Raw genomic sequence first — 21,424 nt, 5'->3', positions numbered from 1 at the left:
AACCTGCGACCGTAGCAGCAGCGCGGTTCCAGACTGAAGCGCCTAGAACCGCTCGGCCACAGCGTCCGGCGCCAATAGGCTTACATTACTCTATTCGGGAAACTCTTCGAAAACTCTGCAGCCTTAATAGCGTGGTGACTGCATAAAAACAGATCTTCCACAGTTCAAGCAAACTCCATCCTTGTGCACATGCTGAAACGTCTGTGTTTCTCCGTATACAAGCTGGTCATTAACTCGTTTACTTTACACTACGCGACTCCTGCCTATTTCATGTGTTCCCCATATAGTCTCTCTGGGCTGCAGGTAAGATTTCCTCTTGAAGGTGCAGGTTTGTATTTTGTAGAGTCCAATAATAAAATAATAAATAAATACGATGGGTCTTAGATCGGCCATGTAGTGGCACTGTCCATTGGATAAAACTCTAGGTAAACTGATGCACGAGGAAGGCTTGCGTATTTTATTTACTAGCGAACCCAGCAGTGCTTTGCAGTTGCTAAATGTGAATCGCATATATATTCTAAAATCATCAGCCTCTCTCTCTTTGTTCATCACTTTATCCTCTTTCTCTGTCCACTACTTCCATCCCCCTCCCCCCCCCCCTCTCTCTCTATCCCCTCTTTACTAGCTCTCCATCTCCAAACATTTCGTTCTTTGCCCTCTCTATGTCCACTTCCTCCCCCACACCCCCTCTGTTTTTTATTACTGTTATTACAAAGGAAACCTTGATCGAGAATTGAAGTCGCTGAAAATTAATTGGTAAATCTGCTAGTATCATCGGTATATGAGAGAGACTTCTCTCGCTGCTGGACAGTAGCTGAGGACAGTAGCTGCAATGACAGCATTTCGCATAATTTTCGTCTGCGAATGTGTGGGACGATTCATACTCCTTAGTAATATTCTAAGTGTGAGCTGATAAGCAATAAAGAAACTTTCCATTTGTCTTTTACAGCTGATTGGTAGTAATAAAACAAAACACATTGCTGTCTTTGCAGTTTTTGTTTGAAATTATATAATTGGACAAATAATATATACGGGAGAACAAACTGTCTAATGGTTTAAATGCCCTGCTATCGTAGTTAAAACTCGGTGCAAGGGAGGAAATGAAACCGCTCAATTTCACTACACAGCACAATATTTTCTTTCTCGCAGTTCGTTTTAAGAGGAATCCTGTACATTATTTCTGAATATTTGCAAAATTGGAGGCAGAGTAATCATAAACTTTATGATTTGAAGCACCATCGTGTAGATATCATATTAATGGTAAATGTGTAATATACGTTTGTGTAATACGTGTAATACACGTGTGTAATATACGTATTTAATTGGCGCTTGGTGTGACATGTCGCCTCAAGGATGGGAGGTACGAGATTATCAGCCACAGAGTAGGCGGTGTCTGGTGGGATAAGCAGTAAACCGTTGCAGCAACTCCAGAGGGCAGCGGAGCTTGACCACAATCTGTATATAAGTTAAAATCAACGGCAGCGTCTTTCTGTCTATTTTTGGAGGCTAATCTCAGGATCCACTACAGGGATTTTGATACGGGATTCACTAATAGACTGATTTACAAGGAGGTTTGTGTACATGATTTAATACCGCAAAGCCAGACAAGTCGTACGTTCGTTGATACTTATAATTTGTTTCCAGAATGAATTTTTCACTCTGCAGCGGTGTGTGCGCTGATATGACAGATTAAAACTTTGGGCCGGACCGAGACTCAAACTCGGGACCTTTTCCTCTTGCGGGCAAGTAGGTTTTGATTCACGCTACAGTGTGTGTTTCTTTGTATGAGTTGTTCGAGTTACTACTCCAGGTAACGCCTTCTTGTCTGTGCTCCCTCATGTCTTGCATAGCAAGTACTCTCCGACCCTCTAATGGTCCAAGATGTCTTTCTAATGATGTTTTCATCATACTTACGTATCGGAATTAATCACAAGATCTAAATTTCTCAATGCCTGATAACACAGAAACTTATAAGTCCTTCAAAAACCTGTGCGAAAGACTATAAAGTCCAAAACGTCCTGCCTCCTAACAGATGGGAACATGGCGAGAGTGGGACAAACATGAATACTTTTTACCGCATGGCATTCAATTGTTTGAATGTTCGATTAGTTGTGATTTTCTTTCCAGGACATCCTTATATTGATTGTGTGATTCGTATTGTCACCATCAACACTCATAGAACGAGAAGCTTCAATCACTTTCAGTCGCTGAAAATACATTTTTTGATAGATACGTTCTATGGTTGTATAAGATACCCTAGACACCATTTGCTTGATACGGGCTGTCCAGTGGAATTAGGCATCCCGAAATTTAAGATCTATAGACGAGAGCAACAGACCGTATGTCTACTGGGAAAGCTGTAAAATTTTTGTACAGAACTTGTTGAGAATTTTCGAAATAGTTCCAAAAGCTGCTAACACACAGCGCTGTAATCGCAATACGTAGTGTCTATAAATAGTGCACAGCAGCTCAGAGCAATCAGTTCCAACGGTGAAACGTAAAAGGAGGTTCGCGTACCGAAGGAAGAGCTTTAACTCACTTACTCCACTGAATAAGGTGTTTTTCTGGTACTGGAATGCCACAGGTTAGAACACACTTCTACTGCAACAAGGCACTGCTTTAAGACACGATTTAATATTTAAAATCCAAAAATCGTTGGCAAGCTCTTCGCTAAATACCAACAGAAAGTCAGGGTGGCTCGTGATCTAGCGGGGAATTTTGGCCCCAGGCAAACTGTAGTTATTCCTGAATATAATTCCGAGGTTTCTGGAATTATTCTGCAAAAACGAGGGCAATCTGTTCGAAGAATCTGCAGCAGAGGCTGGTTTGATGCGTTCCAGTGCGCAGAAGATACTCACGTAGATCCTACACACTTTTCCATTCAAAATCCAAAACCTGTACGAGCTGTGCGACAGAGGACTGACCGTGAATCAGAATCTCTGGACTAAACTAAAACTAAACTCCTCCCGAACGGGTCATGAAGGCCCAACGGTACCGACCGACCGCCGCGTCAACCTCTCAAACCATAGGCGTCACTGGATGCGGAAATGGAGGGTCATGTGGTCTGTTTGCGAGACTGTAGCCGCTACTTCTCTAACAAGTAGTTCCTCAGTTTGTCTCACAAGGGCTGAGTGCACCCCGCTTGCCAATAGCACTCGGTAGACCGGATGGTCACCCATCCAAGTGCTAGCCCAGCCCGACAGGGCTTAACTTCGGTGATCTGACGGGAACCAGTGTTACCATTGCGGCAAGACCGGTGGCAATCAGAATATCACAATGATTAATAATGAAGTATTTGATGTTGCCTCCATCTGGTTCACACATGAAACACATTTCCACCGAATCGAGTCGTGAATAAGGAAAACTGGCGATCTTGGATTTCCGAAAACCCCCATTTGTGTGTGGCGAAACCATTTCATTATTCTTAAGTTGTTGTTTGGCCGGCGTGTGCGGCAGTGGCGTTATTGACCCTTTTTTCATGTGGGAAACGATCACTAGTGAGCAATCCATTACAAATTGGAAACAATTTGTCCGCACACGGCTAGCGTTGGAGGACTGACCAGACACCAAGTGACTCATGTCAGATGGGGCCAGAGTACGTCGCGATGAACAGGTGTTTCGTTTTCTTGATCAATGCGTCAGGGATAGAATCATTACGTTGGACTGCAGCAAATTTAGTGGCTCACGGGTTGCCTGGCCTCCACATCTGACCGATCTAACTCCGAGTGGGTCACGTGAAAGACACGGTCTACGGCAATCGTCCCACCACGCTGGACTAGCTTGGACCTGTGATCTGTGTGACAGCTGAATTCATTCCTGTAGAGACACTACAGGGTGTGATGGCAAATTTCATTGTTCGTTTGCGCTGCCTCCATACTGCAAGTGTTGGGCATTTCGAAACGATCGTGAGATGACTGCAGAGGACGAGTTTAATCATGCACGGTGATACTGTACGAGCTGCACAGTATACAGGGCCATTTGTTAGCAGCTTTTCAAATTACTTCGAAACTTCTGTATAAAGTTCTTACAGCTGTCACAACCAACATTTTTTGTTGTACTCGTCTGTAAATCTTAGTTTCGACATTATTAATTTTGAGATCAGGGGCCTTTTCGCTTTACACCCTGTACATCAGTGAGTTCTTGGTATCACCGGGTATAAGTTCAGGGAATACTTTTTTCTGTTTTCATTAGTTTTTCGACTTGTTTGATGCGTCTTTCTCTCCTGCACTAATCTCTTCGTTACATAGCAGCACATACCCCCAAAGTTCTCAATTATTTTTATATATATTCCATTCTCTACAATTATTTACCACTAAGGCTACACCCAACACCACGACATCCACTCCCTGATGTCGTATTACGTGTCCTGTCATCCTGCCCCTTCTTCTAGTTAGTGCTTCCCACACGCTGCTTTCTCACCGGCCTCGCGAAGAACCTCCACCTTCCTTATTTCGTCTGCCCCCTAATTTTTTTAGCGTATTTGTACGACAACACATCTCACGGAGTTTAACTCTCTTGTTTTCGGTTTTCCCAATTTAGATTGTTGACTTTCATATAAAGCTGTGTTCCAGACGCACATTCTCAGAAATTTATTCCTCAGATTAAAGCCTATGATTGATGCTAATAGAATGCTTTCAGCGAGAAATTCCCTCTGTGCCTGTGCTAGTCTGCTCCTTAGCTCCTCCTTCCTTTGGCCATCATACGTGAGCTCGCTTGCGACGTAGAAGTCCTTCAATTTGTTTCCTACGGGGTCCCCACGTTTCATAAACTCGTAACTGTTCTCATTTCTGCCTGTCATTATTAGTTTCATCTTTCTTTGATTCACTCTAAATCAATATTCCGCGCTTATTAGGCCGTTCATTGCATTCGTCTTGTAGCTCTTCCTCACTTTCACTGTGGACAGCAATATCTTCAGCGAATCGTGTCACTATACTCTTTCACCCGGTATTAATTTAACTCCTCAACGTTTCTTTTATTTCGGCCATTGCTCCCCCAATACTCGAACCGCGCTGAAAAGTAATGTCTCAGAATTTTGTATGTGAAAACGCTTAAAGCTTTTTAAATAAAACAAACCTTATTAATATTCTAGCTATTTATTCTTCATGTCTACAAATTTACAGCCCTCCGTCGCTAAAGAACTCCGAATTTTCACAGTAACTTGACGATGTGTAACGTAACTACGTTTGTGCGTTAGAAACAGCTTGCTGTAATCGAGTTTCAAATTTGAAGAGATGGTCCACTCATGGAGCACCTTCTCCTTCATCGTGACAATGCTAGACCATACACGAGCTCCGTGAAAAAAATGGTTCAAATGGCTCTGAGCACCATGGGACTTAACATCTGTGGTCATCAGTGCCCTAGAACTTAGAACTACTTAAACCTAACTAACCTAAGGACATCACACACATCCATGCCCGAGGCAGGATTCGAACCTGCGACCGTAGCAGTCGCGCGATTCCGGACTGAGCTCCTGAACCGCTAGACCACCGCGGCCGGCTAAGCTCCGTGACATCTGCAATAATCCGACGTCTAGGTTTCACTGTCGTCGCTCATCCTCCATACCGTCCAGACTTGGCTGATTTTCATCAGTTTCCACAACTGAAGAACATCCTGATGATGCGGCGCGGGCAGAGGAGAGCTTATGGCTCCGTCAAAAAGGCAAACATTCTACAGTGATGGTATCAACAAACTGGTTTCTCGGTGGGAGAAATGGGTTCGTCGCCAGGGATACTATGTTGAGAAATAAATACGTAAACATGAAGAAAAAGACGTACAACGTTAATAAATTTTCTTTGATTTAAAAAGATTTAAGAGTTTTCACCTGAAAAATTCAGAGGCATTACTTTTCAACAGGCTTTCGTACAAGCCGGCCTGTGTAGGAGACAGACTGCACACTGTCTTACACCTTTCTTAATCCGATCATTTGTCTGATGGTTGCCCATTCTTATTGTGTAATAACCATGTGGATATATGCGTAGTTTATTGATTTGATTCCACAACCCTCTCGTTGATGTCTCTATGTTGACATCAAGGCCGTGTGGAAGCCAAGTCTCTCACTTCGTGCCAATGCAGTTTCTCGCCGCCGGGCGCCTCTTCCGTGTTGCTGCCGCTCCGTGAGTTGTTTGGAGTCGCTCAATTTCCTCAATCAGCGCTGCCGACGGGGGGCCCCAAAACACTGAGTCACGCGCTGGCTCCCTCAAACACACTGCCACGGTTACCGACCCCGCAAATGGAACGTTATCTGCGTGACACCGACTTCAAAATTTAAGTTGAGAATGTTTTTTCTTCCTAACTATAATTTCGTCCCCTCGCCCTCACGAGCGATGATGAGCTAGTAGACGTACGGTTTGTTCCTCATCTCCAAACAACACTTTAGGAAACAGGTAACTTTATAGCGTTTTCTTCATCACCAACAATGCGTAAGGCCTTAGAAATGTTACGCCCAACATGGTGTCTGTCTTCTCACTTTACAAATTCCTTGACAACGATACTTAAGTAAGAATAATAATGATCTGTTATTCTCCTTCCGTCTCACATTTTCCAAACATTTTCCTCTGGAACTCGTTATTGTGTTATTAATTACAGTTTCTTGGAGTTGTTTTTTGATATCTTTGTTTCTATGTCGCTCAAGTGTTGCTAACCCTATTATTATACACAGATATCTCTTTTCATATTCTGGTGTAAGTCCTTTTATTATTTTCGTGACTGTCCAGATCTCCCTCCCGAATCTCAGTATCGTTATGGGTATTGTTCTCCCTCTACTATTTCTACCGTCCACGCGTTCCTCAGTTAGCAGATCAACTGTTCTTTGATGCACTTAGTCTTGACCACTGTACTTATTAATCCTATTCTGTCTTACGCGTTTCGGTCTTACGCCATTCTCAAAGGCTCCACAAGAGAAATACTTGAAAAAACAGTGGTACGGTAACATAAAACGTACGTCATAAAAGCTGAAGAAGCGAGGACTTAGTGAAAAACCGTTCATAAAAGATGTGATATGCACATCGTAAAAGAACGAGGAGAGGTAGAATTCACCAAAGTACCTATAAACACATTCTTAGGCAAAACGAAACTGCGTTTATGAAATGTGGATGCAAAGTCGCTCGTCTACATTACTTGATGATATCTGAGCACAAACTGACTCACTGTATGCACCGAAGTATGTCACAGAATATTGTCGCTATGCTTAATCTGTTGTATCCTACTTTTATACACTACTACCTTTGTTTTGCGTATTCTTGATTCTATCGTATGAGGAATATTGTTACACAAGACCACTAGATTTTTGGTGATATGTTCACAGAATATTGTAGCTCATAACCTTCGAATAGTCGCAAGACTTGGCAGATCCTAATTTTTCAATGTTTATCTTGACCCATATATTAAACATATACTTACCTGTTGTGTTCCTTATTTATTTATTTATTTACACGTCAAATACCGTAGTACCAAATTGAGGAGCAAATCTCTAAGGTCATGGAACATGTCAGTACATGAAACTACAACATAAAACTAATAACAGATAAAAATAAAATGTTTATGAACCCGAGAGAAGTCAATCCATAAGTTTAAGTAAACGCAATCAACAATACAACAAGAATCAGCTAAACTTTTCAAGGAACTCCTCAAAAGAATAGAAGGAGTGATCTATGAGGAAACTCTTCAGTTTCGATTTGAAAGCGTGTGGATTACTGCTAACATTTTTTATTTCGAGCAGTAGCTTATTGAAAATGGATGCAACAGTATACTGCACACCTTTCTCCACAAGAGTTAAGGAAGTCCGATCCAAATGCAAGTTTGATTTCTGCCGAGTATTAACTGAATGAAAGCTGCTTATTGTTGGGAATATGCTAATATTGTCAACAAGAAATGACAGTAAGGAATATACGTATTGAGAGCCCATAGTCAAAATACCCAGACTCGTAAACAGCGGTCGAAAAGAGGTTCGTGAACTTACACCACTTATTGCCAGAACCACCCGTTTCTAGCAAAAAATATCCTTTTAGAATGAGAAGAGTTACCACAAAATAATGAAAATAAGCAAAGTAGACTAATTTTCATGTCGAACGATCAGATACCGTTCGAATAGTAAAAATGGCAGCACTAAGTCTTTGTACAAGATCCTGAACATGGGCTTTCCACGATAGTTTATTATCTATCTGAACACCTAGAAATTTGAATTGTTCAGTTTCACTAATGACATGCGCATTTTGTGAAATGAACACGTCAGGTTTTGTTGAATTGTGTGTTAGAAACTGTAAAAACTGAGTCTTACTGTGATTTAGCACTAGTTTACTATCTGCAAGCCATGAACTTAGGTCATGAACTCAACTATCTGAAACTGGGCCAGTGTTGCACACAACGTCCTTTACTACCAAGTTAGTGTCATCAGTGAACAGAAATATTATAGAGTTACCTGTAATACTAGAGGACATATCATTTATTTAAGTAAGTAACAGGAGTGGCCTCAACACTGATCCCTGGGGTACCCACACTTGACTGTACTCCACTCAAACCCCTCAACACAGGCATTTTCAGCATTGTGAATAATTACCTCTTCCTGTCTGTTGGTAAACTAAGATATGAACCAATTGTGAGCTACTCCCCATATTCAGTAATGGTCCAACTTCTGGAACAAAATTTTGTGACCAACACATTCAACTGCCTTAGTTAAATCAAAAAATATGGCCAGCGTTCGAAAACTTTCGTTTCACCCATCCAGTATCTCACAGAGAAAAGAGAATATAGCATTTTGAGTTGTTAAATCACTTCTAAAGCCGAACTGTACATTTGATAGCAAATCGTTGAAATAAAATGATCAATTATCCTTACATACACAACCTTTTCAATAACTTTATCAAGCACTGATGACACTGAAATAGGTCTAAAATTGTCTGCATTATCCCTTTGTCCCTTTTATTAAAGCGGCTTCCCTACTGATTACTTTAATCGTTCAGGAAACTGACCATTGCTAAAGGAAAAATTACAAATATGCCTAAGAACAGGGCTAACATGTGCAGCACAATACTTTAATATTATCCTACACGCTTTATCACATCCATGAGAGGCCTTAGTCTTCAGTGATTTAGTCATTGACTCAGTCTCCCCCTCGTCTGTATGACAGAGGAGTATTTTAGACATCGATCAATTGTATCTATTAGACTAATTGCATGTGAAGTGTCCGTTCTGTTGGACATGTCCAACGGAAAGGCACCGCACATGTATCTGTAAGCTTGACTGCTATGATATCCTCAATGCGGATTCACAATAGAGTCTAAACCTCCTGCGGGGTAAAGGGAACGCTGCGAGCAAATGAGGTAAGCAGACTGGGACACTAATTACTAGTGTGCGATAAGTTCAGCATTTGTGTCGAATGGGAGGTGTACTCGGATAGCCGAAGCAGTTACGGCGGCCGCTAGCATAATGTGGAAAATACTGGTTCGAGTACCAGTCCTGCGTAAATTGTCATTTTTCGCCATTGAATTATTTCAATGCTCATCTGTGGCTAATATCGATAGCTCTCCCCTCCCCCCCCCCCCCAACCCCAAAAAAATTGTATCATTACTTCTGTATTTAAAATCATATAATTTTCATAAACGCCGTATGGTATTGCCATCTGGCGGTATTCTTCGTGTCATAGTTCGATGCGCACAAACAGTCAATTTGTACTCAAATGTTATCAAGTAAGGTAGACCAGATGTTTTGTGTACACGTTCGACAAATTCAATTTATTTTTGCCTAAGAATTTGTTACAGATATCTTGATACGTTCCATCTCTCTTCCTTTCTCTGCGATGTGCATTTCACGAATTTTATCAATGATTTTTCGCTGAGGTCTTGCTTCTTGTGTTTTTACGATATACGTTTTAGGTAAATTTATCAATGTTTTTCCACTGGCAGCCTTTCATGTACTTCTCTTGTACAGCCTTTGAGAACGGCATACGGCCGAAACGCGTAAGGCACTATAAAATTATACAGTGATCAAGGCTAATACCAGTGCATTAAAAATGGCGGAGCATCTCACAGGGATGTATGCATTTTGCTGCTGGTATTCGCTGATACCTCATTGTGTATGCTTTCCACATACCCTTTCTTTTAATCTAGACGTGCTATAAGTTACTCATCTCCCAATTCAGTTTAGTGCCTCTTAAAATCTTCAGCATTATTCTGTAGCACCACATTTCAAAACCTTCTATTATCTTTTCTGTCTATACGGCTTCCCGTTTACAATCCTCTGTCCTATATGTCTATGAGGCAGGCAGATCCTTTCAGACGAAACTTTCTATCTCATAAATCTGTGTTAGATATTAAAATTTGTGTGTTTTTCAGCAATGTCGTTATTGCTATTGAAAATGTGTCAGCTGCGATGCTGCCCAAACATAAGAGCTCGTCCACTACTTTCGGCATGTCTCATTCTTGGTCTAATTCCATTAGCATCACTTGATTTAATTTTATTATATACCGTTCCCTTGTTTTACTTTTGTTAGCGCTCACATTATAACCCGTTTTCAAGGCCCTGTCAGTTTCGTTCACTTAATCTTCCAAATCCTTTGCCGTCTGTACAGAATTACGTCATCGACAGACCTTAAAGCTTTTATTACTTTAATTTCCTTTACAAAATTATTTTTGTTTCCTTTACTGTTTCTTAAAACTAAATCAAATTTTTGGTGCTTGACTTCCTTTTTTAAGGATTATTGGTACCCAACGACATTTCACTCTAAGTTTCTGCTATTAAAACAACTGATGATACAACCGAAGTAGCATAGAACTAGTTACTCCCCATGAAATTATTTTACTTCAGTTTTTCAGTTTCGCTTTGGAGAACTGAGTTGTCAGCAAATAGAAGAGCATTAATAAAACAGTCTATATCACTCCCAAAGGGGATTGTCTTTTCGATTTTTAAAACAGAAAGAATCAACAATGATGAACTGAACAGTTCTCTGACTCCCGTATTTGTGCTAGTATGAGTCAAACGGTCTTGCATTTTCGTTCAGTTCCCAGAAAATAATCTTCTAACAATTAAGATAAGATGATCGGGTATTCCACTTCGTTCCGTTAGTTTCCACCGCGTAGTCTGTTGACATAATCGGAAGATTTTCCAAGATCGACTCGTGTAATGTAAGTTACTAGCTTGTATTATCTCCTCTTTTCAGTCAGATGCTGTACCATTGGCATAACATCTGTGAAGGAAAATTCTGTCCCAAAACTACTTTTTTCATCCCTGAAAACTGTATCTACCTGTGGTATCCTCCGAAGAATGAGGTCCCAGGTTACAGATGGTACGCCACTATGGCATCACAAGCTAAAAACAATTTCAGCCTGATGCAGCAACGACTGAGAAAAGTCGACGTAGACACACTCTCAAGAAGCTCCATACGCCGCCACTGCTGGATATCTACTTACGTCAGAGCGCAGCGCCGCTCGCCCACATCGTGATCGTTGAGCAGCAACAACATAGCTCAGACGCGCCGCGGCTGGTAAATCAGAATAGCACCAAAGTTTAAAGTTACATGAACATTGATATGTAACTGTACTTACAGGCTGACAATTATTGAACTGTACGAGAAAAACGTAATTTTGTTAGAAACTACTGCATGCACAAACTTTATTAATCACGCAATCGTCAGCACAGATATTCGGATTTGGGTTATGACATGTGCGATATGCCTGCCATCGATTGCGATGATGTGGCGCAGACGAATAGCGAAATTCTGCGTGACCCGCTGAAGTGTCGGAACATCGATGCTGTCAATGACCTCCTGTATGGCTATTTTCAGCTCAGCAATGGTTTTGGGGTCATTTCTGTACACCTTGTCTTTAACATAGCCCTTCAAAAAGGAGTCGCATGTGTTCAGATTCGGAGAATAAGGTGGCCAATTCAGGCCCATGTCAGTGCCCTCTGGGTTCCGAATCCGGTCTCCAAAGTGCTCCTCCAGGACATCCAACACTCACCTGCTTCGATGGAGTCGAGCGCCATCTTACATGAATCACGTCTTGTCGACATCAGTGTCACTTGGGATGAAATCATCTTCCAAAACCTTTATGTACCGCACGTACCGTTCGGTAGTCACCGCGCCATCAAGGAATATCTCACTGATTATTCTGTGACTGGACACTGCACACCACACAGTTACCCATTGAGGATGAAGAGACTTCTCGATCGCGTAATGCGGATTCTTAGTCCCCCAGATGCGCCAATCTTGCTTATTGACGAAACCCATCCAAATGAAAGTGGGCTTCGTCGCTAAATCAAACCATACATGTCCATACTAATTCCCATCATGCCACGCGGCCAACTGTCCACTTTTAACGTCCTAACACAAACCGTTCACAAGCTACGACGATTTTATTTCATATAGTTCAATAATTGTCACCATGTAAGTTGTTTTCATGTGTAAATAGTATTCTTGTACTCTGCGACAGTAATAAATAGAGGGTGTCAACAACATCTACATTTACATCTACATGGATACTCTGCAAATTATATTTAAGTGCATGGCAGAGGGTTCATCTAATCACCTTCACAACTTTCTATTATTCCAATCTCCTATTGCGCGCGGAAAGAATGAACACCTGTATCTTTCCGTACGAGCTCTGATTTCCCTTATTTTATCATGGTGATCTTTTCCCCTATGTAGGTCGGTGTGAACAAAATATTTTCGCATTTGGAGGAGAAAGTTCGTGATTGAAATTACGTGAGAAGATTCCTTCGCAACGAAAAACGTCTTAATGGTGCCCAGCCCAGCCTGCGTTTTACTCTGAAATGCCTATATTTATGTCAGTAATGTTGCAATAACTTACCGTAACTCAATATTTTATGACCATCAAATGGACTTGGACAATTGGTACGAATGAGTGAGATAGTTAATTCGGTAGTATAATTTTACTTCCAGTGAGAAAAGAGTAGGAAATGTTGAGGAATGGCATGTAAAATGTACCTCATCAGCTCTTTCTGCCAATCTGAATACCAACTCTATGTCTAGCGAAGTACGTTCAGAAGAAAGTGGTAGGTTATTAATTACTTGTTTTTTCTTCACGAAAATATATCCCACGTGTTTTGATTTTGTAACAATGAGTTCTTCACTCTAATAAAAGTACTCCATCTTCAGGCCACAAGTGGCCCTATCGGGACCATCCGACCGCCGTCTCATCCTCAGTTGAGAATGCGGATAGGAGGGCCGTGTGGTCAGCACACCGCTCTCCCGGTCGTTATGATGGGTTTCTTTGACCGCAGCCGCTACCATTCGGTCGAGTAGCTCCTCAATTGGCATCACGAGGCTGAGTGCACCCCGAAAAATGGCAACAGCGCATGGCGGCCCTTATTGCCACCCATCCATGTGCCAGCCATGCCCGACAGCGCTTGACTTCGGTGACCTGTCAGGAACTGGTGTATCCACTGCGGCATGGCCTTCTACACTCTAATACGACATTTTTAAGTTTCAAGAGATTGTATTAGCTGCTGCCACCAAGTCAGCTGCAATTGTAGAAGAGTGATTCTGCTGGAAGTTCATCTGCTAGAACGAGGTCATACTCTTCCTCAAGTTCCTGTTCATTTTTCGGATATGATGATGATGATGATGATGATGATGATGATAGTGATGCCACGTATGTATCACCCAACGTTATCAGTGAGAGTGACAGTGGCGGGACAGCTAATTTGAAAAGAGGGAACTGTGTTCCTAATATCGCCCAAGTTGAAACTTCCATAGTATTAACAAGTTCGGCAAAGAAAGGAATTACGCACGAAAACAGTGAGCACATCTGGATAAGGAATGTTAATCAGAAGTTAAGAAACAGTGAAAAGGCAACAAAATCCGAAAAGAGGAAAATGGAACCTCTGTGTACGAAAAAGTGTAAATGGAAATGTTCTGTGAAGTTTCCAGAAGAGGAACGGATATAGATGTTTAATTTCTAGCGTTCGTTGTGTATGTAACAAACGACAGAATATTCATAATAATATGGAGCCCATTCAGCCAAATTATCGGTATGTGCGTGTTGGTGGTAAAAGCAAGCAAAGTGATAGTAATAACGCCTTTTATTTCCGACTGAATGATCAGAAAGTCAGATGTGCAAATTGTTTGTCAAGAGCACATCAAATACGAACGATCGCCCATTAGGACGGTACAGGAAAAACGAAATAAGCTTGCATGTGTTCTTCTCGAAGAGGATCGCCGGGGAATACGTGGAAAACATAGGAAAGTTGATGAGGACTTGAAGGAAGGTATTAAAAACTTCATCGATAAAATTCGTAAAATCGAAAGTCATTATACTCGTTCCAACACAAATAACCATTTTATTGATGGAAGAAAAATGGTTGCGGACATTCACAGAGACTACATGGCTGACTGCAATGAAAAGAATATCCGGTTTGTGAACATGTAATGTTTTATCTGACATTTACAGAAGATTCTAACATTTCATTCTTTACACCCAAAACAGACTTATGTGAAACGTGCTGCGCCCATGATAATGCTGAGGTGGATGAAAAAGAGAAGAGGAAGGAATATTATGATGAGCATATACTGGAGAAAGAAATATGCAGAAAGGAAAAGAAGTATATAAGGAGGAATCGAATGCTGTTGTAGCGGTGTATGACTTACAATCGGCTATGCAAATTTCCAAGGGCGATGAATCAGTTTTTTATTTCTTACTTACTTACTGAGTCGGCCACACAGACCGCAGTCGGTCTTTGGCCTCACCAATCAGCCTCCTCCAGCATCCTCGGTCCATGTATTCTTCTCCAGACAGCCCCAGCGTATTCATATCCTCTCTGACCTGATTCATCGGAGTTGTGGTCTTTTGGGCTCTAATAGGAGCGTGAGTCAAATGAAAACCTTAAATTTTTAATAACAAATCGAATTTATTCCGTAAGTTGATAAGCATGTTACAAACAGCGTGCAGAATGGCCTGTAGGTGGCAGCTTAGTGCAGATGCACACATACCGTCGCAGTATCAGTATAAAGATGGCCGCCCCACTTGCGACTTGCACCAGGGAAGACCAGCGTTCTGTTATTCGGTTTTTGCGTAGTGAAGGTGTGAAACCTACTGAAATTCATCGACGAATGAATGTTCAGTACGGTGATGCATGTTTGTCACAGCAGCAAGTCTACGAATGGAATAGGAAGGTTCGCAAATGGTGTGACTTTAGTGGAAGATGCTCCTCGTCCAGGTCAGGCACAACGAGTTGTGACTTCACGGAATACTGCAGCAGTTGAAGCCATAGTGAAGGAGATCCGCAGAGTGACACTGAGTGACATTGCAGCATGTTTACAGATTAGTCATGGGTCAGCACACCACATTGTGCATGATTTGCTCCAGGTTCACAAAGTGTCTGCAAGATGGATACCACGGCAGCTGACTCCTGAAATGAGAGAACGACGTGTTGATGCTTGTGAAGAACTTCTTCGGTGCTGTTAATGAGAAGGTAATGGCTCCTTTCAAGAATCGTTACTGGGGACGAAACCTGGGTTCACTTCCACCAACCGGAACGAAGAGAGCGAGCAAGGAATGGCGCCATTCCTCATCACCAAAACCAAAGAAGTTTAGAACAGACCCATCAGCAGGGAAGGTTATGCTGACTGTCTTTTGGGACGAAAAAGGCGTCATTTTGAAGCATTACATGGCTAGAGGGACCACTGTCACCAGTGAATCGCACACAGATCTAAAAAATCATCTGCGGCCTGCAATCAAATTAAAGCGTCGTGGATTGTTGTCAGCAGGTGTCCTTTTGTGACATGACAATGCAAAGCCCCACACTGTCCGTACAATAGTTGCAACAATCACAGACCTGCATTTTGAGTGTCTTCCTCAACCTCCATACTCACCAGATCTTACCCCAATTGATTTCCATGTGTTTGGACCACTCAAAGACGCAATGGGAGGAGAGACGTTCCGTTCTGATGAAGAGGTACGCCACGCGGTGCATGAGTGGTTGCGCGGACAACCAAAAGAATTTTTTCTAAAGGAATTTATGCACTTTGTAAGCGCTGGAGGACTTACATTGAGCGTGGGGAAGATTATGTTGAAAAGTGATACAGCTTTGTACCACTTCTGCACAGAAAATAATATTTGAAAAAATATTTAATGTTTTCATTTGACTGACGTTCGTATCTTACTCCACTATCTGCCTGATGATCTAGCCTTCTCGACACATTACGTGTGCATACCACTTCAGTCTTCTTTCTTTGATCACTGCCACGATGTCCATCGACTTGTATAGCTCCTGCAATTCACAGTTCTTTCTTTTCCTCCATTCATCTCCATCCTTTACTGGCCCAAAAATCTATCTGAGGATGGCATTCTCAAATGTCAGGAGTTTTCTTTCCATCTTTTGTGCGATGGTCCAGGTCTCTGCTCCATATAAGAATACAGGCTGTATTATTGTCTTGTAGATCTTGATCTTTGAGGATCTCGGTAGAAGCCAGGACTTTAACAGCAAACCTTGAACTGTTTACTGCTTGTATGCGTGCGATAATTTCCTGGTCTATCTCGTTTCTTTCATTGAGTATAGCCCCAAAATATTTAAAGTCTTTTACCCTTTCAAAGATTTTGTCCTCCACCTTCAGGGGTCTGCCATCATTTCCTCTGCTGACTACGAGGTATTTTGCCTTATCGATTTTCAACTTTAGGCCTGCTCTTATTGCCTCTTCCATTAATGCTTCAGGCCTGCTCATATTGCCTCTTCCATTACTGTTCTTGTCATCTGAACCAGGTCTTGCTCTTTCTCTGCTAATAAAACTAAATCATCTGCATAGGCCAGGGTGTTGATCCTTCTTCGTAGCTGTATTCCTGCCTCTGGACTTGCTACCTTTCTCAGGGCTCTCTCCAGTATCAGGTTAAACAGGAGATGGGAGAGCAGTCTCCTTGTCGCACTCCAGTCCTCACCTTGAACGTCTCTGATATGTTTCCATTTACTTTCACCATGCATGTTGTCTCCTGGGTGCATATCTGTGTCAGTTTTACGAGTTTTATGGGAACTTGAGCCCTTTCGAGTTCTTGCAATATTGCTTGTCTATTCACGCTATCATATGCTTTTTGGGAGTCCACAAAAAGGCAGTGAACATTTTTGCTGAATTACCAGCACTCTACTAGCACTTACCGTATTGTATGTAAATGGTCTACAGTTGCCTTTCCCTTTCTGAATCCTGCTTGTTGGAATTCCAGTACTTTCTCGACATGTGGTGTTAGTCGCTTCAGTAACAACTTGCTCAAGATCTTATAAGCTGAACATAGTACTGTGATTCCTCTATAGTTACTACATGTCATTGGGTCTCCTTTCTTTAGTATAGGACAGATGACAGACTCCTTCCATTCTTCTGGGATCCTTTCCTTCTTCCAAATTAAGCAAATTAAGTGGTATAGTCTCGCTTGTAGAGTAGCTCTTCCCTCCTTTAGAATCTCTGCAGGTATGCCATCTATCCCTGGTGCCCTCCCCCTCTTCAGCAGTTTTATCGTCGTTCTTACCTCTTCCACGCTTGGTGGTTCATACTCCCCCAATGGTACAGTATCTCTGTTTTCCTTATATGATTCTCCTTCTTCATTTTCTGTTGTAGCACTCATGGTGTTTACATACACATTCAAGAGGTTTTCTAAGAGGTTTTTCCATTCCTCCATAGCTTTCATTTCATCCGTGATTATCTGTCCTTCTTGACCTCTGATCACGTCACTCCTTGTATTGTATTCTTTCTTGAAGAACCAGACTGTCCTGTAGAAGTCTCTTGTACTTCCTACTGTCTGGTCTTCTTCTGCCAGTTTTATTTTACTGTTTATGAACTCTCGCTTTTCTGTTCGGAGGACTTGTCTTGCTTCTCTAGCTGCTTCCATGTATCCCAACCTTGTTCTTTCATCCTGTTCATTTGTCAGCCATAATAATTTCGCTGCTTTTCTCTTGGTGCCCGCATCTCTACACCTATCATTAAACCATCCTCTGCTCTTCCTCCTTTTCTCCATTGGTTTGAGCACCTCGCTTGCAGCATCTTTTAAACAGGTCTTTATTTTCGGCCAAAACTTTTCAATATTATCTTCGTCTTCTTTTTCTATGGAAGCAAACATATTTCCAATTTCAGATGCACATCTTTCCTCAATGTGGTCCTCTTTCAGTAGGTCTGCATTTATTTTCTGTTCTGCTTCTTTTCTCCTGCTGTTACGGCTTTCTATTCTCTCCTCTATGATTGTCACAACAAGGTAATGGTCTGATCGTATTTCTGCACCTCTTTGAGATTTTACAATCTGGATAGCACTTCTGTGTATGGCATCCACAAGTATGTGGTCTGCTTGGTTTTGAGTCTCTTGGTCAGGTGACTTCCATGTTATCTTATGGATGTCTTTGCGAGGAAAGTAGGTACTCATATTTCTTCAGTTTTTTGAAGCTACCAGAACGCTTTATCTCATTCCATTGTTGTTAGAGGAATCATGAGTAAGGTCTCAAAATATCTTCTCTTCCTACTTTAGCATTGGCATCACCAAGGAAAATCTTCACATCGTATGATGGTGCATCTTCACACACTGATTCTGGGTCTTCGTAGAAACTGCCTTTTTCACTGTCATCTGTATCTTCCTGTAGGTGCATGGAATGAAACCAGAGTTACGTTGTAGCATTTTCCTTTAATTCTTATCCAGCATATACTTTGATTAACAGCCTTGAAGTCCATGATATTTCCCCTTAGTCCGTCGGCTACTGCCAAGCCCACTCAAAACTGATGTTTATCTTCTTTATTTCTGCTATAGAAGAAGCTATACCACTTCCATTAATGCATTCCCTTTCCAGGCCACCTCATTTCTTGCAGTGCCACTATGTGTAACCGGTACCTATTCAGTTCTTCATTTAGGACCTTCACCTTTCCAGGTGAGAATAATGTTTTACATTTCAAGTGCCGTACTTCACTCTATGTTTGTTCCGTGATCTCCTGGCATTAACTTTTGACTTGCTTGGGTCGTTTCCATTGTTCAGTACCGAATCCGAGGCTATTTCTTGGTGTTTCGTAGCAGTCATCTTTTTTACGGTGTGAGGGTGTTGGCCCCACGCCCAACCCCAACCTGGAGGACCAAGGTTTCCCATTTAATCTACGTCATCACCTTTGACCTATCTGGTATGAGAGACCCTACTAGTAGCAAAGCCACCCCCAGCCTAGGTCTCAGGATCATTTGACCACGAAAGCCACACCACCACGGCAAGGTAAGTCTAAATTAAATGTATTTAGTATTACAATTTACGGTGTCGAGACTGAGGAATGTGAATGTTTTGTTTGGGATGAATCCAATGGACACAGAGGAATTAACGAATTGGATTCCTGCGTTCCTCGGTTTTTGAATAAAGAGCTGCCTCAGCCGATGGAAACTTCATTTTTTATTCTGACAATTGTGTGGGACAGCAAAAAAATAAAATCTTGGTTGCTTTATATCTCTATACTATACCTCATCTCAACATAAAAAACATAGCCCATAAATACCGCATCAAAGGTCACACGCAAAGTGAGAGTGATTTTGCGCACCAGTTAATTGAGCTCCAAGCGAACCGACAGCTGAAGGGTGGTCCAATGTACACGCTGGAGTCGTTCACTGCTCCTATCCGTATGGCTAAAAAAAGTGGCAAGCCATTCAATAATACCTTCAGTACTAAAAAGAGGATGGACCATATTACATTGACACGAGCTTCCCATACAAAATCTCGAATAGCAATCAACAACAAACAAGACCTGCTTGATTTAATCCAGAAAAACCGCATTCCTAAATTTTGTGCATCATTCTATGAGCAGCTGTAAATTATATTTTTTGTGTTTCAATTACTTTTTGTACATTTTTTAAAATAAAGTATGCTATGAGTTTGAGGAATACTATTTCAATCCCTTTTTCTCTTCGACATGTTTTCTGTTTTTATTGTCAGTTACCTAAAAAAATAATACTGTCATAAGAGCAATTTGTGGTAAACTTTGGGTAATCACACTTTTTTGTTATCAACAGTAACCTCACAATTCCACCTGCGTCATGCAAAAAAATTGAGTTTAGCAGCAACTACGTCATAAGTGAAAGTGAATAGCTTTGAAAAATTATGGAAAATTGTGTAGTATATATTTCAGCTCGTAATTTATGTCCACATCATAACAAGATGTTGCTTTAACAAATTCTATCAATTTGTTGATGTGACATTATAATTTCCAAAAATGACAGCTGTTTCTAAATTTCAAAAGCGTCTTCTGAAAAATCATGTTGTTCAAGATATGACGGTGTTGTAGCAAATGAGCGATATAGTTGCTCTGGGGCAAGCGGATCGCTTACTTGAAAAATACGACGATGAGACGCTAACGTGAGTATGTATATGATTCTGATTCTAATAACTGCCTATTGTTACACGCGGTTTGTAAAACAGATTGGAAATTTATTTGCCGAGCATAGAAACAGATAAAGAAGCTGCTGGTGTAAGTTTCAGCAAGAATACACTTATGTGTTGGAAGGTAATTCTTCCACTTAAATTTGTGCCTAGAAGTTTAATTTGTAGGAAGGAGATTTGTTCGATGCTTCTGTTTAGGAACTTCAGACATTTGGTTAGTGATGTTTTCTGGTGAATCTAAGGCACGGCCAAAGAAATTATGGAGGCGTTTGCCTGCAACTGAGAGAAATCTGCTTTACGGTTGCGCATCATATAGGCAAATGTGAACTGCATAGCACCGAATCAGTATACGAGGATTCTCTAGAAGTCTCTATTTATCAATGGTAAATTCACAAACGACCAGAAAACGCTGGCGCTGCTTCAACACTACTAGATGGAAGAGTTTCCATAACTGCAGTTTTACTATTTTTGGCGGTTCACAATTTTATTTCAGTGAATTATATCACGCCGTTTCTGCAGAGACATAACGACTAATGCTAGAATACTACGATACTCTGGCGAGGTAATACAGAAGCATTGGGCTTTGCTATATTAGTTTGGACTTTGAATTATTAACGAGAATAATTTCACTTATTTACGAAATTACTTTTTATCGGTATATATGTATTAGCCACAAAACAATTACACATCCTTAGTAACCCAAAGTTAAATTACTTCGGTCAGTCATATTGACACATCACATACTTTACATACGTATGTACGCCTATCCAAGCAAGGGCGACACTGCCTCATCCGCCCCCTTCCCATTGCACGGTGAGTGCGGCAGGGATACCCGCTATCGACAATACTGTACGCTCTGTCACCTCAATCACTTAAGCGTCCTTCGACAGAAAATTAGGTGAATGATGTTCCGTGGAGTTAAATTTCGGTGTACAGCCGTGGACAAAACGAGCGAGACCCTTCGCCTTTTCGGTATGCTGATCCGCACAGCTTTAAAGTCTGCTACACAGCATAACAGGCAAGGCGACGAAGTGCTACCAACATACTATGAAAGTTCGCTCAGCTGATGTGCTGAGATAGCTAGCACCGGAGAAACTCG

At 41.5% G+C, this 21,424-nt stretch overlaps 1 protein-coding gene across 1 annotated transcript in view; it reads right to left on the bottom strand.

The window, feature by feature from the left end:
* Positions 1 to 18,347, bottom strand: part of LOC126413127 (uncharacterized) — a 28,104-nt gene extending 9,757 nt beyond the window's left edge. The window contains exon 1 of the mRNA XM_050083018.1: positions 17,463 to 18,347. Coding sequence (XP_049938975.1) covers positions 17,463 to 18,347 — 885 coding nt within the window. The remainder of the gene's footprint in view (positions 1 to 17,462) is intronic.
* Between the last annotated feature and the right edge of the window lie 3,077 nt (positions 18,348 to 21,424).

Source organism: Schistocerca serialis, chromosome 7 (assembly GCF_023864345.2).
Source record: "Schistocerca serialis cubense isolate TAMUIC-IGC-003099 chromosome 7, iqSchSeri2.2, whole genome shotgun sequence".
NCBI classification, from domain to species: Eukaryota; Metazoa; Arthropoda; class Insecta; order Orthoptera; family Acrididae; genus Schistocerca; species Schistocerca serialis.
The sequence above is the reverse complement of the archived record's forward strand: the minus strand, read 5'-3'. Positions and strand labels throughout refer to the sequence as shown.